This window comes from Anarhichas minor, unplaced genomic scaffold (assembly GCF_050575085.1).
Source record: "Anarhichas minor isolate MPS153535 unplaced genomic scaffold, ASM5057508v1 ptg000009l, whole genome shotgun sequence".
Taxonomy (NCBI): Eukaryota; Metazoa; Chordata; class Actinopteri; order Perciformes; family Anarhichadidae; genus Anarhichas; species Anarhichas minor.
In genome coordinates, this window is record NW_027466455.1 from 5,415,234 (window position 1) to 5,440,322 (window position 25,089).

At 41.8% G+C, this 25,089-nt stretch overlaps 2 protein-coding genes across 2 annotated transcripts; both read right to left on the reverse strand.

Annotated features, from left to right (window-relative positions):
• Nucleotides 1-7,685: 7,685 nt before the first annotated feature.
• paqr9 (progestin and adipoQ receptor family member 9) lies at nucleotides 7,686-10,557 on the reverse strand. Its single transcript, XM_076086872.1, has one exon. The coding sequence runs from the start codon at nucleotides 10,135-10,137 to the stop codon at nucleotides 8,980-8,982; it is 1,158 nt and encodes a 385-aa protein (XP_075942987.1). The 5' UTR covers nucleotides 10,138-10,557; the 3' UTR covers nucleotides 7,686-8,979.
• A 7,211-nt stretch (nucleotides 10,558-17,768) lies between these two features.
• On the reverse strand, nucleotides 17,769-22,304 carry LOC142945965 (leucine-rich melanocyte differentiation-associated protein). The gene is made up of 4 exons (XM_076086905.1): nucleotides 22,141-22,304; nucleotides 20,594-20,785; nucleotides 19,191-19,268; nucleotides 17,769-17,961 (listed from the first exon to the last, which is right to left on the reverse strand). The coding sequence occupies exons 1-4, from the start codon at nucleotides 22,302-22,304 to the stop codon at nucleotides 17,769-17,771; spliced, it is 627 nt and encodes a 208-aa protein (XP_075943020.1).
• Between the last annotated feature and the right edge of the window lie 2,785 nt (nucleotides 22,305-25,089).

Here is a 25,089-nt window from a genome sequence, read left to right on the forward strand (position 1 = left end):
CCTGAGCCGAACACCTCTCGTGCCGAACACCTCTCGTGCCGAACACCTCCCGTGCCGAACACCTCCCGTGCCGAACACCTCCCGTGCCGAACACCTCTCGTGCCGAACACCATCCTGAGCCGAACACCTCTCGTGCCGAACACCTCCCGAGCCGAACACCTCCCGTGCCGAACACCTCCCGTGCCGAACACCATCCTGAGCCGAACACCTCTCGTGCCGAACACCTCCCGAGCCGAACACCTCTCGTGCCGAACACCTCCCGAGCCGAACACCTCCCGTGCCGAACACCTCCCGTGCCGAACACCTCCCGTGCCGAACACCTCCCGAGCCGAACACCTCCCGTGCCGAACACCTCCCGTGCCGAACACCATCCGAGCCGAACACCTCTCGTGCCGAACACCATCCTGAGCCGAACACCTCTCGTGCCGAACACCTCCCGTGCCGAACACCTCCCGAGCCGAACACCTCCCGTGCCGAACACCTCCCGTGCCGAACACCTATCGTGCCGAACACCTCTCGTGCCGAACACCATCCTGAGCCGAACACCTCTCGTGCCGAACACCTCCCGAGCCGAACACCTCCCGTGCCGAACACCTCCCGTGCCGAACACCATCCTGAGCCGAACACCTCTCGTGCCGAACACCTCCCGAGCCGAACACCTCTCGTGCCGAACACCTCCCGAGCCGAACACCTCCCGAGCCGAACACCTCCCGTGCCGAACACCTCCCGTGCCGAACACCATCCTGAGCCGAACACCTCTCGTGCCGAACACCATCCTGAGCCGAACACCTCTCGTGCCGAACACCTCCCGAGCCGAACACCTCCCGAGGCTAACACCATCCTGAGCCGAACACCTCTTCTGCCGAACACCATCCTGAGCCGAACACCTCTCGTGCCGAACACCTCTCGTGCCGAACACCTCCCGAGGCGAACACCTCTCGTGCCGAACACCATCCTGAGCCGAACACCATCCTGAGCCGAACACCTCTCGTGCCGAACACCTCCCGTGCCGAACACCTCCCGTGCCGAACACCTCCCGTGCCGAACACCTCCCGTGCCGAACACCTATCGTGCCGAACACCTCTCGTGCCGAACACCATCCTGAGCCGAACACCTCTCGTGCCGAACACCTCCCGAGGCGAACACCTCCCGTGCCGAACACCTCCCGAGGCGAACACCTCCCGAGGCGAACACCTCCCGTGCCGAACACCTCCCGAGCCGAACACCTCTTGTGAATCCAAACTGTGGAGAGCGAACTCTTTGAGTTTTGAACTGCTGGAGAAAATCTACTTGATACGGAACTTGTTGGAGAACTAAACTACTGGATCACTATTATCGTGGGCAACAGAAGAGCCTGAAAATGGCTCTCAGTCGTCCGCTGAAGGAGCAGGAGCACCTGCTGAGGGGAGCGGGCCGACAGTTGGACAACAGCCGTGCAGGTAAGACAACTTTTACTTGAGCATTTTTCTTTTGATTCATCCCCATAAAACCATTTAAAGTGTTCTCAGTTTAGAAATCAGTGAAACTTTTTGTGTTTGTGCGTGTCCTGTCGTGTAGCTGCCTTGGTTAGCGTAGCGTAGCTCCAAACAGCTCCAAACACCAAGATGCTCAGTTGCAAATGAAACGCATTCTTAGCCATAAAATGTGCAACGCTTCTCCGACGCTGTCAGCCAGAAATACCGTTCATAGAAATCCTTTTCCATGCTGGGTCAGGGCTGCTAGCTGTGGGGTTGGCCGACCCTTTGATACGATGTCCAGTTTTTCCTGAAATGTCCTTCTCCAGAAATCCGTTTCTCCTCCTTCAGCCATTGAGTGTTCAGAAAACAAAGCTAGGTATAAAGAAAAGAATCTACACCAAGCAAAACACTAAAAATGTCATAACTTCTCTTACATATGTTTCAACCTGAACTCTTACTAAACACTAAGATCTGCTAGCTAGCTTCCTGTTTGACAAAATTCACGCTGGCCCACTGACCAATCACAGCGCACGTTAATGCAGACGTACTTAGGAGGCTACCTGGGTACCACTGGCACGTCAAAGAATACGCCCAACATGTCAAACTAAAGATCTGATTGGTTGAAGACTATGACAATCAACAATATCGTCCCCATTCACTTAAACTGCAAAGGCTCTCTAGGGCATCGGGCCTCTCTCCTTAGGCCTACATAGAGACATAGGGGCTGAATCTGATTGGATAAAAGCTCTCCTTAAAACAAGCTGTGCTGGAAGCAGAGCAACAGAGGAAGACAGGAGCTGTGCAATGAGGAAATAAGATAATGGAAAAACAAATTATAATACATGTAGTGTATTTCTGAAAAATTATTAAATGATAAAATAGCTATAACTTTGTGATTCTGTTTAGGCCAGCAGAGAAGGCTTTGCTGGCCCTGACGGCCCACCACTGGTATATTGTGTAAATGCATAAGTGCTTCTACTCAGTAGATGTTCATCCTTTGTGTTAACATATGTGCTCAAATGTATCTTGCTGTTTGTGTAATAGAAACTTGATATTTTATATTATTTATATATATTATTTTATATTTCACTTTATTTTATATTTTTCTGTAAATTTGAATATGTTTCTGTGTTGATTGTTGTTGATTGTTTAATGTTATGCACCACCCGTCATGTCAAATTCCTTGTATGTTCAATTCTGATTCTGATATTCATGAGTATTTTATATTCTTGTAAGTAGAACTGTTTTATATACTTGTTGTGAAACAGTCTATCATAAGCTTGCATCATGAGACTTTGCTTTTCTATTTTATTCATGGTAATATTACTATTTATACATTCATGTGACATCACTGTAGATTATATATTCTGATGGCCCAGTTGGTCCTGAAGACAGACGTGTAAATATCATGACATTACAGTGTTGAGGTTCTACGTGCATTATTATAAATGGCCCAGGCGGACCAGAAATAGGAAAATGGCTCAAAAACAATGTGACCTTGAAGTTTTAAATATGTTGCACTGACAATTGCTGACTTTCCTTAAGAGTAAAATCCACAGAAAAAAAGTTGCTGTTCTGTTGTTTAAACTCAGTGCTGCTTCTTTCTGCTCACCGGAGTCCAGATTGTGTACAGAATGCACACACTAACACATGTCAAACAGCTGCGTTTGTGACAACAAACACAAAGCAGCGCCTCTAAAGAGTTGAAGCACATCACAGTGATACAAGCTGATTCACCTCACGCTGCTGTGGATTCTGTTCTTCATTGAGCTGAATGAAAGAGACAAACTTTTAAAGCCGTGCTGTAGTTCTTCATCACACTGACGCACTCATGCAGAATATATACAAGCAATCAAACAAACACAAGAGATCCAGTAGCTCTCATGAAGAACCCGTCTGAAGCTTCCTGACTTTAACAGCCAGACGACATCAACCAGGAGAACAGTCAGACCGGCCACGTTCAAACTCACCAGCTCTGCTGTTCCATCAAATGCTTCTACGAGAACAACTGTTCAATTCGACTCTGAACATTGAACCTCTAAGTGTTTGAGATCTAATGCATTGAAATGGACAAACATGCACGACAGATTGTTTCATGTGAGGCCGGAAGAGTTTAAAACGGAAACCATCTGATGAATCTAAAGTCTAAAACTTAAGTCCACATCATGAATTTCACCAAAATGAAATGTGAAGTTGATAGTTTTCCTTTAAAAGACTACATCGATCAAAAACAGACCAAACTTTACAACAATCCTACCTTGAACCTTGAAATATTGTTGCATCAAAAACCAGCGGCTTTTAGCTGAAGTAACATCCACAGATATACAGTCCAGAGTCAGAAGAACTCACTTAGAGATGTTTTCATCTCATTTAAAACTTTCCATTTCTAAATCCATCAGAGAATATAACAGGCCATAACCTTTCTTTTAAATACACTTTTAAATAAGTTATAGTTTCAATAAGTAATAGTTTCAATTCTGGTGGGTTAAAGTTACCAACACATATATATGCCATGTACCTTTTTTATTCTAATTCTAACTAAATGCAAGATCCACAGGAATACCAAATCTGCCTGTTTTTTATTAAAAAGCTGGAGAAAACAATGAAAGCAGAGTATGTTGTACGGCCGCCTGCATAATAAAAGCAGCGTGATACTAACATGGGGGAGGATGAACTTTGTGTGGCAGGTTGTTACCACAGTGCTATCTGACACCTTCACCCTCCTCATTCATTCACTCTGGACTCACTTACATTTACTCTCGTTACTGAATTATTACCACATTTACATTACATTACATTACAGTCATTTAGCTTTAATCCAAAGCGATTTACAATAAGTGTAATTTAGCAGATTAACTTTTTTCTACTACTCTACTAAGAGGTGGATCTTCTCTCTGTGGGTCTTGTTTCACCGGATGTTTGATCGCGGCTCAGGACATCAAAGTAAAAACGGACAGAGGGATATAAAAGGCGGGGGGAGGAGGGGAGGAGCCGGCTGCACGTGTGGCTCAAACGCATGAGCCTGCCAAGGTCCAGCACACATACAGCATGTGCACCCTCACAAGGTCAGAAGGAGTGCTGGACTTGCAAATGAACACAACTCATTTGAAAACATTTAAATTATTCAAACCTTTTAAAAACCACAGACTTCAGTGCGCTTAACCCTTTCAGTCTAAAAGTCCACAGCAGCTCTGAGAAGCTGCTGCTCATTACACACCCGAAAACACAACAGTGGCCATTTTAAGACATGTGACACAAACTGGTCAGGCTGAACTTGGATGAACCTTTTGACTAATATATGCTTTTTTTCCACGATGAGAAGAAAAATAGTCTCATGTTTGTCAGGACGTGGCTAGCCTAGCTTAGCATATAGAACCATAACAATAGTGTAAAAACAACAATTTATCGTTTTAGCTATATAGAGAACCTCTTCCCACTCTGATGGCCCGCCCGCGGGCCAACCAGTCAAGTTGCAGTTTACATTCATGTCTGTCCAACATGTCATCCCTTCATCATTTTATCCTATTAGACATTTATGACAAATTGACATATTTAGCATGAATTCTTGACTTATGGCCAAAAACGTGCTTTGTGAGGTTACAGTGACCTTGAACCATGAAAATCTCATCAGTTCATCCTCAAGTCCAAATTGTCCCAAATTTGTAGAAATTTGCTCAAAGCAGTCTTGAGATATTCACGTATATGGTTCAGACAGACAGAAAACCCCAAAACATAATGTCTCCGGACACAGCAGTCAGCAGTGCAGAGGCATACAGAGATCTTTACCTCCTTGTTCTAAATGGTACGGCCCTGTTTGCTTGGAGTGGACCATTTAGCATGTTACTACGTAAATGTTAGCATAAAGTACAGAAACACAACCATAGTTTACATGTTAACATGCTAATGTTTTATTGTTAGATGCTATTGTTGTCTAAGTATGCTGTTTGTACGAGACAACATTTTAACCTCTTAACCTGTTAGTGGCACTAGATGAAAAGTAAAAAAAAGATAATTAAAGTATTTAGGATTCTTCCTCTTGAATGTAAGAACCAAACTTCCTGGAAATCCAGTTGTCCAGATATTCCCTCTGGAACGAATGGTAAACAGTAGAATCCAGAGCCATGTCAAGCCTCCTGATCAACATCTACACAGGGAAATAAATAAATTGCCACACTGATAATAGTTCTCTGCATAATTTATTTATTAAACTCAATCATCCATATTAGTGCTATTTGAATCATCAATAACAGACACAGATTCTTTAATCATCCTCCAGTAATGTATCATCTAAAGGCATGTAAATAACAGGTTAGTGTCGTTCCTCAGTCACCCCTGAGTACTTGACTGGGTTAGGAACAGCAGTGTGTAAGTCTCACATTCATATACTGAACTCTAACATTGATAGATTCAAGTCTGGCATCTAGACTGGGGACGGGACGAGATCCAGTTCAGCGTTGGTTCTTGTCATCGCTACAGTGACACACATACTCTATAGAGGTAGAAGCATGACTTCAACATTGGATGCATTGTTACCCGATGAATCTGACTATTCATTAGAAAGCACAACTTAAACCTGAAATGTTCTGAAATAATACAGTACTGCAGGGTTCCCTTAAAGGAACATTCTGAGGATCTTTGAAGAAGCTTTAAAGTGCACCATAACAGCATGAGTATCACAACCACAACCACAATCATTGCGGTGTCATACATAATTAACAACTCAGTTTTCATCTCTAAGCAAGTGAATGAAAAAGAAACACAAGTTAATGTGCAGATACAAGTAGAACTAATACAGTGGTAATCGTAACATCTTTGAAATGCGACAGTGACCAACATGATTTCAACATGTCAATGCGATGTGGGAGGTAAAAATTTAAGATGCAACTCCCTCAGAGACAGACAGCTTGACAGGACAAAATCACTGAGGACATGACACAATTACATAAAAACACGCAGAGAAAACACATGAATCTTCGTCCGAGCGCAAATAGTCATGGTCCATTTTCAGTGTGTGAATGAACTCAGAACAAAGGAATAAGTGTATAATTCTCTATACAAATCCTATTTCCTCTCCCCTCATCAGGGAGGACTGGCTCGGGTACACAGCAGCACCAAGTGTCTTGTTCGTGGACACTTCAGCAGATGGGTCTTGAAACCACCACATTGATTTTGTTGAAGACGAAAAACGCATTTTAGGAAAAAGAATCGAACCTGCCAGTAAATGTGAGCCAGCAGAAATAACTGTCAGCCAGTATCATTGACACAAGTAGGGGTTAGACAATATAGTTTCTTTTCTTTTCAGCTGGGACTAAAAGGCTGGACTTTAGCCTTCTTTGATCCATTACTGACGTTAGCATACCGTTAGCGTTCCCCCTTCTCTCTGGACACTGTGCTTCTATATGAAACACATGACAAACATGGACACAGACAATTGGCACAGTCACAGAGAGAAAAAGAATTTCTTAATAAATTTAATTTAAAACAACCAAACCCAAACATGGCTGATTCTGAAGCTTTAAGCAACAAAACAGGGCGTGTCAGGTAGCAGAACTCATTCAAAAACAACAAGAAAGACGGGAGAGCAGACGTCTACATGGCTTTTTCAAAAAGGGGTAAAAACTAACATTTATGCAGACAGGATATGATCCTACAACACAGCAATACCTGCTAGCAATAAGGCGAAACACTGCGTCATGCAGTTGAACGTTGAATGAAGAGATGATAGCATTTCATCTACATGGTGAACACAGTTTGTGCCTCTCACAAACCCAAGCATGCGTTATTCTCAAATGATAAATACCTCATCGTTTTTTAAAAAACCAGAAGGTCCTTGACAACATTTAATGTTGTTCTGAAGATAATTCCCGATTGTTTAATCACTTTTCTGTCCACTGGGATGAACAAACATGAAACATGTATTTTTAAACCTGTTCCTCTGTTTTATATCCAGCTAGACAAGAATTACTCCCTTTGCTTGTTTCATAAGATAAAATATATATTTTTGTATAGAGCTATGAAATAAGGCTAATATAACTAATCTTTTTCCAGATGATTGGAAGACTACGTACCCCCAAAGAATGATTATTTATTATTTATCTTGTGTGCGCACGATTAAAAAGAAAATCTTTTGGGGGGTACTTCAAGGGTACAAGAGTCACTGAGGATTATGGAAGGACCTTCATAACAGCAGCATGACCTTCTGGTTAAGAATGCCAGGTATATCTTTTTCAGAAAAACAGATGCTTAGCTCTGTGACTTGAACGTGATGATAATATATAAGGTACAAGCTGCTAAATCAACCATTACTGTAATCTAATCTGTCAAGTGCAAATCTATCCAGGAAGTGCCTGATGATATACTGTTGTACAACAGTACAATATTGCGAGTCTTTTAAATACCACTTTTCCAAAGTATGGCTTTAGCTAGGAGAGGTTGCTGTACATCACACGACATACAAAGCCCAACCTCTGCTTTCATCGTCCTTGTTCCATCTATCCCCATCATCCATCACACAGCAGGCCTTCAAACTGGAGCTGTTGCTGGTATGATGCAAACCATGTATGTAGAGTGGGTACCAGGTCCAGTATGCTTTTCATACTGATTAGAAAACATGAGATTTACACTTTAAGCCATGTGAGCATAATCTATGAAGAACTAGTCATCAGAGTAATGAAAACCATACATAAAGCAGATGTATTCTAAATAACTCATCAGAACATGTCAGCAGGACATCATTATACGCTTCAGTAATGATAGGCGTCCTTCAAGGTTACAAAGCGAACATGGCTTCTTAATGGCTTCCCCCTGAACGTGCTTTACTTTACGACTCATATGAGCTCTCAGCTATTTCTGTTGCGTCGTCAAGGCCACCGCACTTCCTGCTGCAAGTGTCACTTGGAAAGAGAGGAAATGAGACTGCGTGTGGGCGTCAAATGGAAGATACGGTGTGGTCAACAAAGGCCAGAAAAGGATTCATTCAATGTGAAACAAAAGTTCCAACAGCAACCATAGCAGAGGCTTTTCAGAAGATGCTGTGTAAGGTCAGAGGGAAGGGGAAGTGGAACAGGAGGAACTACTTGACAACAGCAACTTCTGTAAATGCTCACGCTTACATTTACGCCACATTACCCACATGTTATATGGAACAGTTCTTCTGGGTAGCAACACCTTTCCAGTGTCCTCAAGTGTACAGTCCCTGGAGGTAGTTATTATCGCCACAGCTCAGACATCCTGTTGGAACATGCTGGATGAGGGAAAGAACTGGCAAGGACTTTCAATATCCACTCAACCAGACAGCCACCCTGCGGTGAGCTCAGAATATAATCTTTTCATCTCCCATCGTCCCAGATTTCCGCTCATGAAAGCTTGAAAAAAAAAAAAGCTGTTGAAGGGATTGGAACATATGAGGGACTTGAAATTAGGAGAGAAATATTGTTTTACTTGTCTTTGTGGCATGGCTCTGTATGCGTGTGCAAACCTTCCTTCACAGTTGGGATTAAAAAAAAAAAAGATGTCTTTGTGATCAGTGGCATTTCAGGGGTTTCTTGGGGTGTTCCTTTTCCAGCTGGTCTCTCTGGGGTCCATAGATGCTGGTGGCATGCCAGGAGAACCACACGATGATGGAGATGATGGTGGTCTGGAGGAAGAACATCACCCCGTAGGTGGAAGCTATGGTAGGTCCTGGTAGGCGGGAGAGGATTGCAGGGGGCAAAAGCAGAGTTGGGCTGAGCAGGATTGCCCTCACCTCGGTCTTGATCATGTGGAGTTCGTCGAGGATGGACAAAAACGTGCAACAGTGGAACCACTGGTGGCTGTGCCCCCAGATGTCGAAGCGGCCCGGAGCAAGCCGCTCGGGGAACTTGCTGATGTTGAAGACGGCCGACACCAGCAGCCAGAGGCAGTGGCGATGGAAGAAGCTGGCCGTGGAGGTGGAAGCCGTGAAAGAGGAGGTGGTGGAGTAAGGCGATCTAGTGAGGAGGCGGTAGAAGACTGGCGTGGAGGAGATGAGGAACGGGAGGAGGAAAACAAAGGTTCGGATGACGTACCGATGCCGCCTCCACCTATGGCGAGTGTTGCAGCAAGATATGACGCAAATGATTGCTACAACGCATGCGGTCGGGATGTAGAAGGTCTCAAAAAACACAGAGAAATCTGGGATTGCATAGGATGATGTAAGAGATCCTGCAGGTTCAAGTTTCAAGTCCATATGGGAGCCATTTCGGCCTCCCGTCTCTACTATCCCTGCCCGAGGGTGGATGTAGTAGTAGTACGCCAATGATGAGCCAACGGTGTAGGAACTGATAGTGCCGTAATCCACAAAGAAGCAGACTTCTCTTACCACCAGAGACATTGAGTTGAGCAGGTGGGCCATGCTGCTAGCCATTAACAGACAGAACACCCCGATAAAGTAGTTCCACAACGGATAGAAGAACGGGGCGTCGCCATTTGGCGCACCTTCCCAACCAAACACCTCCACAAAATAGTATGAAAAAATAAAAACTGGGAGGAAGTGTGTCCAGAAGTTGCCTGTTTCATTGGTGGGCCTGAATGCCGATAGTAAGCAATCCCTTAGGCTGTAGTTTGGGAAGCGGTAGCCAGTCAGGATGAAGTTTTCTATGACACGCGGCGGCACATCCGTATGCCTCAGAAGAGGTAACGGCTGGCCACAGTTCAGTAGCATAATGTTCAGTTTGCTGACGGTCAAAAACGTCTATTTGAATCTGTCTTTTCCTGCACAGCACTTCAGTGTTTATTGCTTGGCTGATGACTTTATTGCTAATCACAGCATAGTAAGTGATCCCCATACACTCTCTTGCTAATGAGTAGATAAGGCATCTGCAGGCTCCTCCGGCTTAAAAAAGACCTTTCAGCCCTGCTCTTCTCAGGACCTTTGATCCCGGCTCCACTGTGGGCCCCGCGAGCTGTCGACTAGTCCAAAGAGCAGAGCTGGTGTATAGTCAGACAGACAGAAAAAGGCAGGGCAGAGAGTAGTACCCAGAGAAGTAGTACCCTGGGCCACCTGCTTGGTTAATTTTTCCTTTTGGTTTTCTCTTAAACCCCGAGAAAAAGGTCAGCAAAACATCCAGCATGCACTGCTTTTCGTGCATTTTATTTAGTTCCCCTACTTTGCATAGGATATGGTCTGCGTGGATGCTTCTGTTTGTTTAGTCAAAAGCGACTTCACATGTCTTGTGGACAGTTCTGAAGCAGCAAATCAAAATGAAGGTCACTTATTACTGTGTTACAAGGTTGAGCAGCGCGTCAATGTATCCATACAGCAGCAGAGATGTCCTGAAGACACGTCCATCAATGTATCCATACAGCAGCAGAGATGTCCTGAAGACACGTCCATCAAGCTCTGTGCTAAGTAGGTCATGCCGGCGATCAGCACTGTATCAGGCTACAGCGGGCTGCTCTTCCTCCTGTTGTTCCTGGTCCATCAGCCTGTATCCACGTCCGACTTCCATTCCGTTGTAATGCAGGGCGCTGCGGAGAAGAAGAAATCCCCGGGGACCGGTGAGCAATCCGTTAAGTGTGCCGGGGACGCAAGGTCAAGTTTGAATACATTCTGTGAGAGACAGCACACTGCCGTGAGTCTTTAGCCCTGTTAGTCTGAAGCCAACCGGCATTTCGGCAACACACTGAGGAGAACGGGGGACTGTTTGACAGGTACCAGCGTCAAGCTACGCACGCCATAATACCTGGGTTCCGGTTGTGAGTTTCAAAATAAAACTCAGAGGTCGTGACGTAACACTCTTTAGAGGTCATATTGCTTGTTTCCAGTAACCTATAAGCTAAATGCACGTGATTAATATTTCTGTCATTTACAAGACCTTTACATCAAATCAGCTGTACATTCCTTCACTTTCGCCAACGTAGAATTTAGGCCTACTTTTACAAATGTAGGCTAGTTATTCAGGATGTAACGAAAAACAAACAACAATGACTGCATATACTACAATGATAAGGAAGGACAAAGGAGAACTGAATGTTGGAAACAATTTATTAAAAAATATATGCACAATAATATGTGCAAAATAAGAGGAGATTGCAATCAAATGTAATGGCAACGGTTCGAACCCCTCTATTAAAAGAAAAATATGAAATAAAAAGGAGTCCGATTTGGAAGGAAATGGAAGAATGGAAGAATTGGAAGAAGGTGTTATCAACACGGGCTAAAATTGACATTGCCAAGTGAAAACCAGCAGAACAACAGCAAACTATACTGAGCTCTATTTGATATATTTTTCTTTGATGGTTTGCATCATTATCACATTTTATAATATTCTTTATATTTGTAATTGTATATTTATTTTTTGTCATAAGTTATTTATGTCATCATATAGTGTGGGCTACTAGTATGTTGTAGATGGTCTATGATATTGTAGATGTAATATAGAATGTATATTTTCAGCATGTAGGCTACATGGTAGCTAATATCCACTTACACTTATTGTATTTTTTTTTCATTCTGGATTATGTCACTTACATTATAAAGAATGCCATCAAAAAACTGTGCTTATATGGTCAGGCCTGAACGTGACAGAAAACCTTACCCTTTTATTTTGAAGGCGAATTCACTCAGTTTCCGGTCCCCTTCTGATTAACTGCGCGCCTCCTCAACGGACAGTGGGAACTATTTCTAAGCTTTGCCCTTTCTGCTTTTTCCTTCTCATGTATTTTTACAAGCAACGGGATACAGAGGCTCATTTCCTCTGGCCAATTAGGCTTTTATGTCAAATGTATTTATGTAGCCTGTTGCAAGCATGGGGTTTTCATACAATATCACTTTATAGGCCTTTCAATGCTTTGACACTGTCTTAATTATATATAGCATGTTGGCTGTCCAAACAAAATGACTTCTTTTGGAGAGGATTGGCTCGTCTTTTGCAACATTACATTCTGAAGAAACTAAACTTCCTGTATATCAGTAAACCAGGACCACAGCCTGCCCGCCCTTTCCCCCATTCACCCTCCAGCAATGACTGCTGTGGCCAGATGTCAGGAAGTCTTTGAACCAGCACTTTCAGCAGGATGGGGTGGAGGTGGGGGAGGGGTGCAGTGGCCACTTTCCAAATTTCCCTGAAGAATGAGAAGCAGGCCACACTCCACAGCAGACTGGGAGAGAACGCCAACATGCATTTTTTAATTAGCGACTGACAGCACAGAAGGGTGAATGGATGTGGAGCCACGCCTGTAGCCAGTCATTATGACGTAATAGACATTACAGACCCTCAGACAGACTCATATTCGGCACGGGACACATGTGAAGTGAAAGACTGTTTTTTGGTAGTACAACCCGGCTCAAAGGCTGCAACATAAATGGGAGACCAGATGAGTTAAAAGTGATAAATAAACACATTTATTCAAAGAACACATAAACTAAACTAAACAAATCAGCAGCTGTGTGAGCCAAAGGAGAGCCGAGATCCGTGTTCAGGTGCTATAGCTGACACTCCCACCAGGCTCCAGTGTGGCTCATCAGCTGACGATGAACAGCCTGAAAGACATGAAAGAGACAGCAAACAGGACACAGACCCCTGGTGGAAGGGAGGGGTCATCACAGTAGAACATTGTTAAGGTCTTGATTATATTCTAGTCCAACTATTAAAAGCTCTCTGAGCCTCTTTGAGCACCTGTGGGTCCCCCTGCTTCCGTGCACTTCTTGGTGCTGGTTCTGCCTTCAGCACGATGCCTCACCAACACTACTGTGAAAAAGCCTGGTATTTCTTTGAACTGCAAGAGTCATGAGTTAGTCTGCATGTGTAAACAAGACAAAGACTTGTCACAGCGACAACAAATATGTAGCAAGTCCAGCCGCTTGACTTGTCATGTTTTGCAGAGGGGGAAAATGCTGCTTTACATATTTATGTCCCCCGGCCATAAACATGCGGCAGCAAAGAAAGACATCAATAAACTACAACTAGTTTAAAACCGAGCGGCCAGATTGGCACTCTAGTGCTCAATAAGAACAAATAGAGCATATACTCTGCCAGTCATGGTTCTCAGTTAAAATGAAACTTCTTATTGCTTTCTCATGTTTTTCAGAAATGTAGTATTTAATCAGACACCTGAATATTTCTTCAACCAAGTACAAAAACATGCAACAGACATAACACAAGGAATGCTAGTTCAGGTCACTGGATACCTCCAACCCCAAGAACAAACCTCCTCAAACGCACAGTTATCACCGTTAAAAACAGCTTGGAACTCCCCACCTCCTCATATAACTGAGAGTGGAAACAAACTGTCATTTAAAAAACAATTAAAGGCTCACCTAAGGCTTATGACTAGAACTCCATTGTCTTTGTAGATTCCTGATCCTTCTTTGAAGGAGTTATGGATGCATAATGTATATGGTCGGTTCTAATACTAGACACTTAACCCCAAGTTGCTCCCGCAGGCTGTTCCTGTGGTGTATGAATGTTGTATGAATGTTAGATCGTCCTGATGGGCAGGTGGCACTTTGCAATAGCCCCTGTCATCAGTGTATGAATGTGTGTGAATGGTGAATGATGACATGTGGTGTTAAAGAGCTTTGAGTGGTTGGAAGACTAGAAAAGAGGTTTACGAGTACAGTCCATTTAGAATTTATCCATTTACTATACATCCGTCTCAGACTGTACTGTTCTAAATGTATGTTTTATGTCATTTATTGTATGTTTTGTTCTTTCTGTGGACCCAGGGAGAACAGCAGCCGCCAAGAGAGTCAGCTAATGGGGATCCAGTTAATCAACAAATATCTCACTTGTCTTATTTAATGATAATAGCGCATGTTCTTCTGGGCAGCCTCACTCTCCCTGAAGGTCAGGAACGGCAAGACTGGTGTTACTGACGGCTACCGGGTGCTGGACGTTTGGTAAAGGTTTGTACATGAGGAGGAAGGTAAAGCCATTGGAATACCTGGGAGGCAGTGAAACACAGACAAATTAAGAGCAGTACAGAGTAACACGATTAAAATGTATCCGAGAACAAAGTCACAAGAACAATAAATAGAGAATTCATGGACTGATAACTGCAGCGCTGCGATAACATGCAGCAGAGTCCCAACATGTCCAAGTTCACAGCTGTTGATGAGCTGATGAGTCAACTTTTGAACATCTAATCTAAATGTGTGTGTGTGTATTTGTGTACTGTTTATGTGTGTGTCCTTCGCATGTCTCGACAGCTGTTCCTCCGATCGACTTCACACTTGGTGGGTGTGTTGCTGGGGACCCAAGGGAGTGCCATGTTGAAATGAGCTTCATAAGTGAATAGTTCAATATGAATAAACATAATAAACAGGTTAGCAGCGCACTGTTCAGGCCTCTTCAGACTCGAGCATGTTGCCTGCAGCGGGCCTGCTCACTTTTGCTGCTGGATGCTGGACGTTACAACCGGACTCTTCTTCACTTCTCTGGAATCAACATGAGCGGATAGTCAACTGGAAGCAGCATCGTAGTGTATTTCACCGCTGAGTAAGCTGTGGGTGTGTTTTTCCTCCATGAATGAATTTCTCTGCTGTGAGACGTAAAACTAACTTATGACACTAATGATGTTACTGCCAGCAATATACCTCTGCTAATTAAATCCATGCTCTACTTTAGAACTGAGGTATGTCAAAGCAAGTGACTAATACGCCTCCTAAGTGTATTTCACTGATGTTGACTGTGAGTGACCCTGACACAGGTTTGTTTTTCAGGGGCAGATTTAGGGATTTTTGGGTTCCAAGATATCGCTGCCTTGCTTTCCGTTTCACCCTTATACTCTAACTGGGAATGTTGGTATTGACAGTGTTAGAGGAAAAAAGCTCTGTAGTAAAATTATTAACTTATAATAGTAAAACTATTATTACCACACAGTGAAAGTTCTGCATTCACATGTTTACTTCAAGTGAAGAGTGAAAGAGAGGCATTATAAGCATAATGTACTTAAATGTACATCACTCTGTTCAAGGTGGAGCTTTACATTCTAATATGATGCTGGATAGTTAATGAATTAATAATGAATCATATTTGAGTTGTTATATTTTGTGAGTCAAATCTGAACATAACCAGTAACATTTCTTTGTCAGGTAAATGTAATAACAGCTTCTGGTTGGCAAATGAAAATAAGTGGTTACCGAGTCCCTCACAGGTCAACAGTGGAGTTTGCAGCAAGATATTCATGGTAAGTTTGGTGCAGTGGCCACAGTAGGAACTGCAGCTGACGTGACCCTTCGATTCTTTGCATGTACATATTTCACAACATAAACAACTGTATTTGGTTGGTTATGTATAGGTTGCCAGATCTGGTCTGTGAGCACAGGTGTTGTTGTTGGTCCCTTTACAGGCATAGCAGTACTAAACCTGGCAACCTCACTATGACGACAAAGACTCTTGTTGTTGTGACATGAAATAGTCCCAGCTTTCTGTAGTGGCACACATTGAAGGTTATATTACAGGTCCGTCTCCCTGCTGCACAGCTGAACAGCAGCTCTGCCAGCTGGGCCTCACGCTCCATGTAACCGGCCAGTTTGGCACACCAGTGCTCATGCTTGGCATCCTCTAGGAAACACTGCTCACAGAAAAAACCTGCTCTACACCGGGCGATTCGGAGAGATGCATTTAAACACAGGCGAAGGGGGCAATGAAAGAACATCCAGTACCAAAGCAGGGAGTCCTGCACAAGCGGAGGAAGGAACTCAGATACAATTACAAAGAGGATTGCTATGAAAACACTGACATTACAAAGAACCGAGTAGAAAATTTGTTTTCTGACAAAACAAAGCATGTGAATAAAAGTCAGCATGTGTCAACAGGGAAACGATGTGTGGAACAATGTGGCAACATTTCACAAGAGAGTTAGCCTGTTTTACCTAACTGCTGTGGTTCCCCACTTATTCTTCTTAGGCTTCTTATACTATCTTAAAGTTAACACAGGAAGTGGAAAGTCCAAACTAATAAAAACTGTTGGACTCTAATAAGTAAGCCTTTGCTGTTTTTTTACAGGATTTGTGGGTAATGAATTCCTTCAAAATTCAACCAGTTAACTGACACCTTTATCCAGACCAGTGAAGTACCAGGTTGCCAGGAAATGCATGAATGCCATTTGGCTACACAGCAAAGTAACCAGTTAATCCGTAGTAACAGCTGCCAACAGTGTGAAGAAGCCTGAAGAGGTTTAAGAAACTGCTCTGTACCACAGGAAGAATAAGCTATAGACAGCCTGAGCCTGGCAGCCACAGTCAGCTGGTCTCTGCAGTGCAAATGAAGTGAATAGACTTGACCTGCAGGCCCTGGTGGAAAACACCTTAATCATCTGCTCACACGGTCTACAGACACAGCATGAGGCAAACTGACCAGCATGCTGATGATATAAAACTGAATGGATGTTTTTTAGTTGTATATTGTAGAACTGAAAGTGCTTATATACATTTGTGACCAACAAAATCACTTTGTCCTAAAACATATGTAATAGCACCAGCTAATATTTATTCACTTTAATTCTTTATTCTTTTTTTTTGAATCTGTCTTTCTCAATAATCCCAATTTTGTGGAAGTGAAAAATAAGTTGCTGGAGTAAAAGCTCTCAGACAGCTAGCGTTGCAACCTCCGCTTCAACTGTTTTCAATGTAAATGTCAGCAGACGTTGGTGGCATGGCAAGGACAGGGCCAGCTGCCACTCTCTGTGATGCATTTATGATATTAGTTAGCAAAACTTGCTATGCTAATCATGTCATATTGCTAACCATTATTTCTCAACATTATTTCACAAACTCAAAATTGAGTATTGTGCCAATACATTGGCTGGAAATGCTGAGACAAACAAAACGTAGCAACCACTGGTGCTTTCTGTTTGACTGTGGCTCCCCCTAGTGGAGGCATCAACGATGACACTTACAAAACATGCAGCTACAGCTCCAATCCCCCTCAGCGTCCCACCCAGGGAAACGGAGATATGTGGGCTGAAAACTAGACTGCTCCAACTTCATCTTGGATTGTCTTATCTGTCCACAAACAAATACCATCAGAATATTTAATGACAGATAGTTCAATTTGTGCCTGTTGCAGCTTTAACTTAAATGACGAAACACTGTTCAAATCCACAGATTTGTAGACCACACCACAGAATGAAATGTGGTTAAGGTGTCAAAAACGATGCACAAAACATAACTAGAATGTTTCCTTTTTTTATTTGACAGTACAGTGTAAGACATGGTGTTTGATTTGAATATAAACTTGTATATATAATATACTATACTGTATATATTAAGAAACAGTGTATCATAATGTTGACAATGCAGCATTAAAGGTGTGATTTTAAGCACCGTGTTCAAAAATGTGGTATATCCTATTGTCTTGTTACAGTATTTGGCTTTTTCTGCACGTGTGTGTGTTTCTTTGATGAGTCCTCCTTCTTCTTTCTGCTGCTGTGACTGCTCTGCTGCAGTCTGTAGGTTTTTTTAGCCTGGACTCTCTCCTTCTCCAGGACCTCAGTGTCATCCAGAATCTCTAGGCCTGGGATCTGACTGATGACATACTGTCTAAGGAGACAAAGGTCAGGATAAATTCAACAACAAACAGAGAGTGGGAATGTTACATGAGTGTAAACGTTTGCACAACCTAATTGGGTCTGATTACGTTACACACGTTTTAATAAAGACTATGCACAGGGCTTATGTTACAGTGTGTATATTAAAGAAGACTTTCTGCTTGTATGGTTATGACTTGAAAGGTACATTCATGGGCTGATTATGAGACCATGGGGAACTGGGCACAGACATGCAAAAGGCCCCACCACCTCTCCTTTAAAAGATAAAGATAGATAGTCTTTATAGTTTAGCTTCTTTTTGTTGTTGTTTTGAGTCTCTTTACAGTTGTCTCTTTGTAGTCATTTTGAGTCTCTATGTAGTTGTTTTGAGTTGCTTTGTGGTAATTTTTGTGTCAGTTTGAAGTCATTTTGTGTCTCTTTTTAGTCGTTTCGAGTCTCTTTGAAGTCATTTTGAATCTCTCATTTTTGCCCTTTTGCTCTTTGTAGTTATGTTTCTTTGTAGTCAGTTTGAATCTTTTCTTTGTTGGTACATGTCTCCTTAAGTAACATTTAGTTGGTGACGGTCAGGGGGGCCCCTGACACTTTGGGCCAACTGATGCATCTGTTGTAGCATTGTTCACTGGTGAGATAAAGATCCATGTCCATTAGTTTGTCCATTAGTTTTGAACAAAAATGGACATTATATATTCTAAAATGATAGACACATTATCACTGGTTTGCCCGTTAACCAAGTAGATAATACTAATTAACTGGATCTGAACAGTTAACATTGAGCATTGGGGGACTTTTTTTCTTTTACAATATTCTGTACCCTGTTTTCTGTTGGTTTTCTATGTTGGAATTGTATATCGTTGTACTGTATGATATATATATATATATATATATATATATATATATATATATATATAATGTGTGTGTGTGTGTGTGTGTGTGTGTGTGTGTGTGTGTGTATGTATGTTGTGTTGTCGTGTGATATGATTGGTTATCCTATTTTGGCTTCCCTAAACTATAAATAAAATAGCAGAAGGATTGTTAATAAATACTTTATTCTTCATCAGAACTTTTAATATCAGACGGCACAAGTCCAAACCAAGTGAAAACCTGGAAGATTATTTTTTATAAAGAAAGAATATAAAGAGTGCATAGAGGGTTTTGATTTATGTTAAATAGACCACATCTGTGCAAACTGGAGCAGGTAGTGAAAATGATGTCGTTTCTCACCTGTAGTCTTCGTACTGAGTCAGACTTCCTCCATTGAAATAGCTAGGGGCTGCCCCGTTGTTCATCATACTGAGGATCCTATGTTGGAAAGGAACATAGCAGCATAAAGAATAAATATCATGTTTATATGCACTAACATACTAATCCAGTGGTGGGCCGTCAGGACCTTCAAGGCCTTCTCTGCTGGCCTAAACAGAATCACAAAGTTATAGCTATTTTATAATTTAATAATTTTTCTTAAATACACTACATGTATTATAATTTGTAAATGTATTTTTTCCCATTATCTTATGTTCTCATTGCACAGCTACTGTCTTCCTCAGTTGCTCTGCTTCCAGTGCAGCTTGTTTTAAGTAGAGCTTTTATCCAATCAGATCTCACCTCTGTGTCTCTAGGTAAGAACAGAGGCAGAGGCCTGCAGACTCACAAGTGCATCCATGTGCACTTTAAGTGAACGGGGACGATATTGTTGATTGTCATAGTGTTCAACCAATCAGATCTTTAGTTTGACATGTTGGGCGTATTCTTTGAAGTGTCAGAGCCTGCTAGCTGGCCTACAAGTACGTGATTGGTCAGTGGGCTAGCGTGACATGTTGGGTGGTGACAATCCCAATATCTGCTGCCTCTGTGGAGTGGACATTTTCAGCCTCAAACGCATTAAAACCTATTCAAGAAATACAACTGGGGAGGCTCGACTGTCTTCACTGGCGTCCATGAATGGAGAAGGACTTCTTACTGGAACTAAAACACACGGATGTACTGAACAACCGTGAGATTAAACTCTTTGTTAACAAAGAAAGGAGGATGGACTTTGTCTTTAAATAGTGAACAGCAGCTCTGGTAAGTCAACTGCTTTTGTTTTTACATCTGCAGTAGCTTTATATGCTTGTTTATATATTATTATTTGTACAACTTGTTTTATGAAGATGGATTTTTGTTTGGTTTAATATGTGATAGGAACTATTGTTACGTCCAATGTTGCTCTGGGGACATATTTTACCAACTTGGCGACTCTCTCGCTAAATCTGGCAACTTTCCAAACCCTCATGGCGACTTTTTTTGTCAAAAGCTACTAGTGACAAATCTAGCGACTTGTTCTGGTGTTGTTGGAGACTTTTGTGGTGTTTTGACTCGTGAAAGCACGTACGTTCTGCACTGTCGTGAACGAGCAGCGGGAGCTGCCGCGAGCCCCTCCGCCGCCCCAAAGCACACACAGGCGCCTCGCGCAGCAGTCCCAGCTGCAGTCAGAGCAGAGAGGAGACGCACTCTATCTATAGGTGTTGGCTTCATTTTGACACGAAACAAATAATAACCGTAGCTGTGTTTCAGCTGCAGGACAGCAGTGAAGGCCCAGGTATAAAATGCACGGCCCGCCACTGGTAATAGCTCAATCCAAGGCTCACTTTATGTTTGGGAACTTCCGTCGGATTTCTTCCACAAACACAGGCAGATTGTTGATCTTGTTCTTGTTGATGCACACTGTGGTGACACTGGGCATGTAGGGGAACTTGATGTGAGATGTGTAGTTGTTGCAGTCCAGGATCAGAGTGCTGAGCTTCTCCAGCTGGCCCAGCAGAGCCGGGTTCCAATAAGGACTGAATGAAGGACAACACAGCAAACTCAAACTGCTCAGGTTTGTAAGTCTCTGAGGAAATAAACATTGAATGTATATCTGTGTGATTGATTTAATATTTACTAACAATATGTTGTTTCCTGTAATATGTTGTTGCAGAAATATAGAGGGGCTAAACTATGACTTCAAGAAGAAGTTCATGCACACAACTAGCAACACCCTGAACAGTTTTTGGATTTATAAACTTATCTGATATCTATCTATAACTTCCATTTGTCAGCTCAGACAAAATAAATACCATTAGCTCCACCTCTTGGTCCCGCACAAACACTGTACCTTTCAGTTTCTTCCTACATGGTAAGATTTCATGTGTGTCTTTAGCCATGTCGAGGAATTGCTTTAAGGATGGCAACGTCAGTCGGTCAACCAGTTTGATTAACACTGAAATATCTTGTCAATAATAAATAATAATTATCCCTAAAAGATGAATCCTACTAATTTGTTGATCCCCTGACTTCCATTCAACTGTTAGGCAAATTTTAAACAAACTTTTGAAATGTCAAATGCCAATTAGGGGCGTTTCCAATAACTGGTTTGAAGCAAATAAACTACAACGTGTAGTTTGCTTTAGGCTACACATGGCTGTAATCCACCAGTGATTCCTGTGTTGAAGAAGTGGAGATTGCAAACCGGAAACAAAAAGTTGCCTTCAACCATCTAACCTCCAGGAAGAGTGTCCGTCTTTGAAGCAAATTTTATAAAGTGGCCAAACGGTGGAAATCCAATTTCACGTGATGCCATTGGGCCCAAAAATACTTTTCCCTATAGACTTACATTGAGAAAGAGAAACTGTAAATCATCAAAAAAAAAATGTAGGCATCAACTTCCCATTACAAATACTTGAATAGTGCTTGTCATAGACTGTAAATGAGAAGTGTTGAAGCCTTGAATTCAGCAATTTGCCAAGTTGTTTTTTCAACATAAACTAATCCTTGGAAGTCAAACTTTTTTCCCTTCATGTGCCACTGAGCAACTTTCATAGGAATGAACGGGGGTGCTGCCTCCAACGCTGTATGTGTTTTTGTACATCCATGCTTCTTTTCATTTCTTTTCATGTTTCATACATATATGTTCCCTTCAAGATAAATTGGAATAACTCTGGTGATCCGTTAACTTTTTATCTATTGGAATCATCAGGTAACAATATTTATTTGTCCAATACGTATTACCAAATAAATACCTGCAAAACTAATGACATTCCCTTGACCGTCGTTTCAGATAAGGAAAAACTCCACAAACAAGACCAGGAAATAACAAACACTGGATCACGGAGTAGTCGTTTGGTCTTTAAACTTCTGGTTATTAAGTAAAGGATACTCATCCAGCAGGTTGTAACTCAGGTCCAGCACCTCCAGTGAGTCTGTATGTGGCAGAATGGATTCATAGGGGATTTCTGTTAGACTCTGGTAAGCAAAAGAAAGCCACTGAAAGCTTGAGGTGTGGCTGGGTTGGCTGTGTTGGCCGGAGGTGGGATGATCCATGACAAAAAACAACAACTCAGCTGCTCCTCTTCCCTTGTATTGATGGAGATGAGGAGAGAAGTCAGATGATTATGTCATGATCAAACCTTTAATAAACAGCACAACAATAAACTGTTAATAGATATGAATAACTCAGAACAGAGTCTGACGAGTCAGAAAGAAATTATGTTTGGGTTTCAGCTGAGTAGAAATGACACATGACACATTTCATTCTCCAGGCTATAGTATATACTCCATTTACAATTTACCCCTGGAAGAATGACACCACACATTTTCTAGTCTAAAGACACGTATGCGTTCTAATAGAGACTAATGGGAGGATTGGGTCCACATTACGTTGCGATCTGGAGAAAGTAACACTGAGATCATCTGAAAAGTATTGCTGTAGTGTTGGTGCAACCAGTTCAGCAATTAAAGTAGAAAAACACTTTTTATGTGTCTTTCTTCAATTTGTAACAAACACATCACATTCACATTACGTGATACCTGAAATGTGGCTCTGTCCCAAGCTCCAGCTAGCTAGTTCTTGATGAACAACAGTGTATTAATCCGCCCAGAGTGGCCTGCACATATCCACTGTAAGGACAAGACTCTATGAAGCGGTGTACAGTCACTGCGCCAACCACAAATCCTCTAAACCCATATATGTTGATTTTACATTTCAATTAGTATTTTTGGGCAAATAAAAAAAATTGGACACAACATGTTGATTAGTGAACTCTAGATGTGTTGGTATTGGCGTATTTTTAAGCTTTGGTCAGTCTTAATGCTAAGCTAGGCTAACAACGTCCAGACTTCAGAAGCCGGTGGCACCACCTGATCCTTACTACGCCTGGTCCTAAGTGCTAAGTCGGTCTTCTTTAAGACCACTCTTTAGAAACATCGGTTGCACCAACCAAACTTAATCCTAGTCTTAACTATACCTGGTCTTAGTGGTGCGCATTTATCTGCATGCCCATACGACTATGCCTATTGCCTAGCAGCGCAGGTTGCTACATGGTGTTAGCAATCTCCCCCTGTCTTGACAATTTGTAGCAAATAATTTGTAATTTGCAGCAACGTTACGGAGGATCAAAGAGAAAAAAGAGATGAATAGAGCTGTAGAGCCAGCACGAGAACAAGCAGTTCAACCTATAGAGACAAATAAGAAGAAGCAGTCGATTGGAGAGAGATAACAGTGGTGATAAATGATTGTTCAGACTCAGGCAGCCTTTGCTCTGAAAATGATGTAAAGAAAAAGTGGAAGAACCTATAAAAAGAAAGGTGTTTGCTCTAAAACACCCGCCAGGGTCCTCCCCCGACAACGTCAGAACACAGTGACATGATACTTAACACACAGACATGAGATTGATATCAATCATCTCTCTGAAAGAAAGTCAATACGCTCTTTTTTTTAATAATCAATTACCATTTCAAAGATTAGAAAATAAACAAAAGACATTTTGAATGAAACTGTTAGCTGGCACATGTAACGATAACCTGGATACTTTAACCAGAATACAAGTCATATATTGTTTTTAGAGACACTAGTGTGATGGTCTATGGTTCGCCGGCTGACATAGTGACATCGTCTTAACACACAAATGCTCAGATATATCAGAAATGATAAAGACAAAAAAAACTAAAATGCTTCATTAAAACAGCACAGAAGTAAAATGAGCTTATAATAGCCACTGAGGCCAAAACATGTTGACCTGAAAACTGCAGCCACAGGGTGTGTTATGTCACCTGAAAGCCTCTTTAGTCTAAAACATATTATGGATTATATTATGTAAGTATAGTCGCTGAGAGAGATATTAGGGTTCATATCATTCAAAGCAGGAATGTTTTTGGTATTAAATTGTCTTTTCATAGCCCATGCCGGCACATGACTGTGAGGTAAGTACTGATAGTTCACTTAACATGTTACCTGGCAGCAAAGTACTCTATTCCATTAAACACTCTCAAAATGTACTGCTGTTCTAAATGCTACTATCAAAGGCTTTGCAAATAACATGTTTTATGATTTACAGTAGTATACACACCATAACAACATGTTGGCACTGATCGTAAACTGCACACATATTTCAGTTTGTCCTGCTACTTTGTGAAACCCTTAAATAAGAATCTAGATGCATTATAGACAGTTTTAGCAGGACTTACCGAGCTGAAGAGCATCTGGTCGATCTTTTCAGTCCATGGAAACCTCTGAGAAATGCTTTCAGCTCATATAAAAGGCCCTCTTTCATACCCCCGGCTGTAGATCACATGACGGGGATAATCACATTGCTGCTGAACCTTGTGGTCCAGATCTTCACAACAACACGGCTTATAAACAGTGAAGATATAGTATATATATATATATATATATATATATATATATATATATATAGTTTTACTGTACGCAATGACAGATAGATTGCTAATCATAGACAATGGCATATTATTGGAATGAAAAATTACATTTTCTCTATAACAGGGGGACATTTTGGAGTAGATGTTCACACACACATGACACATCACAGATGATTACACAAATACTGATTTCATTCTTCTAGGACATACTGTAAGATCATTTCTACAAAATATTAAATGAGACCTTTCTTAATGGAATTCAACACATTCTATAAATGAAAAAATAAGTGAACTGATCGTACAAAATATTCCATTAGAGCTTAATTTACACAAATCAACTATGATTTTATTTTTTATTTTGAAAACAATGTTGGTGCTTTTTTCCGTTTACAGTAACAAATAAACATGTTTATGAATGGAAATAATGAGGCTTGAAGAGATCTTTGAAGAA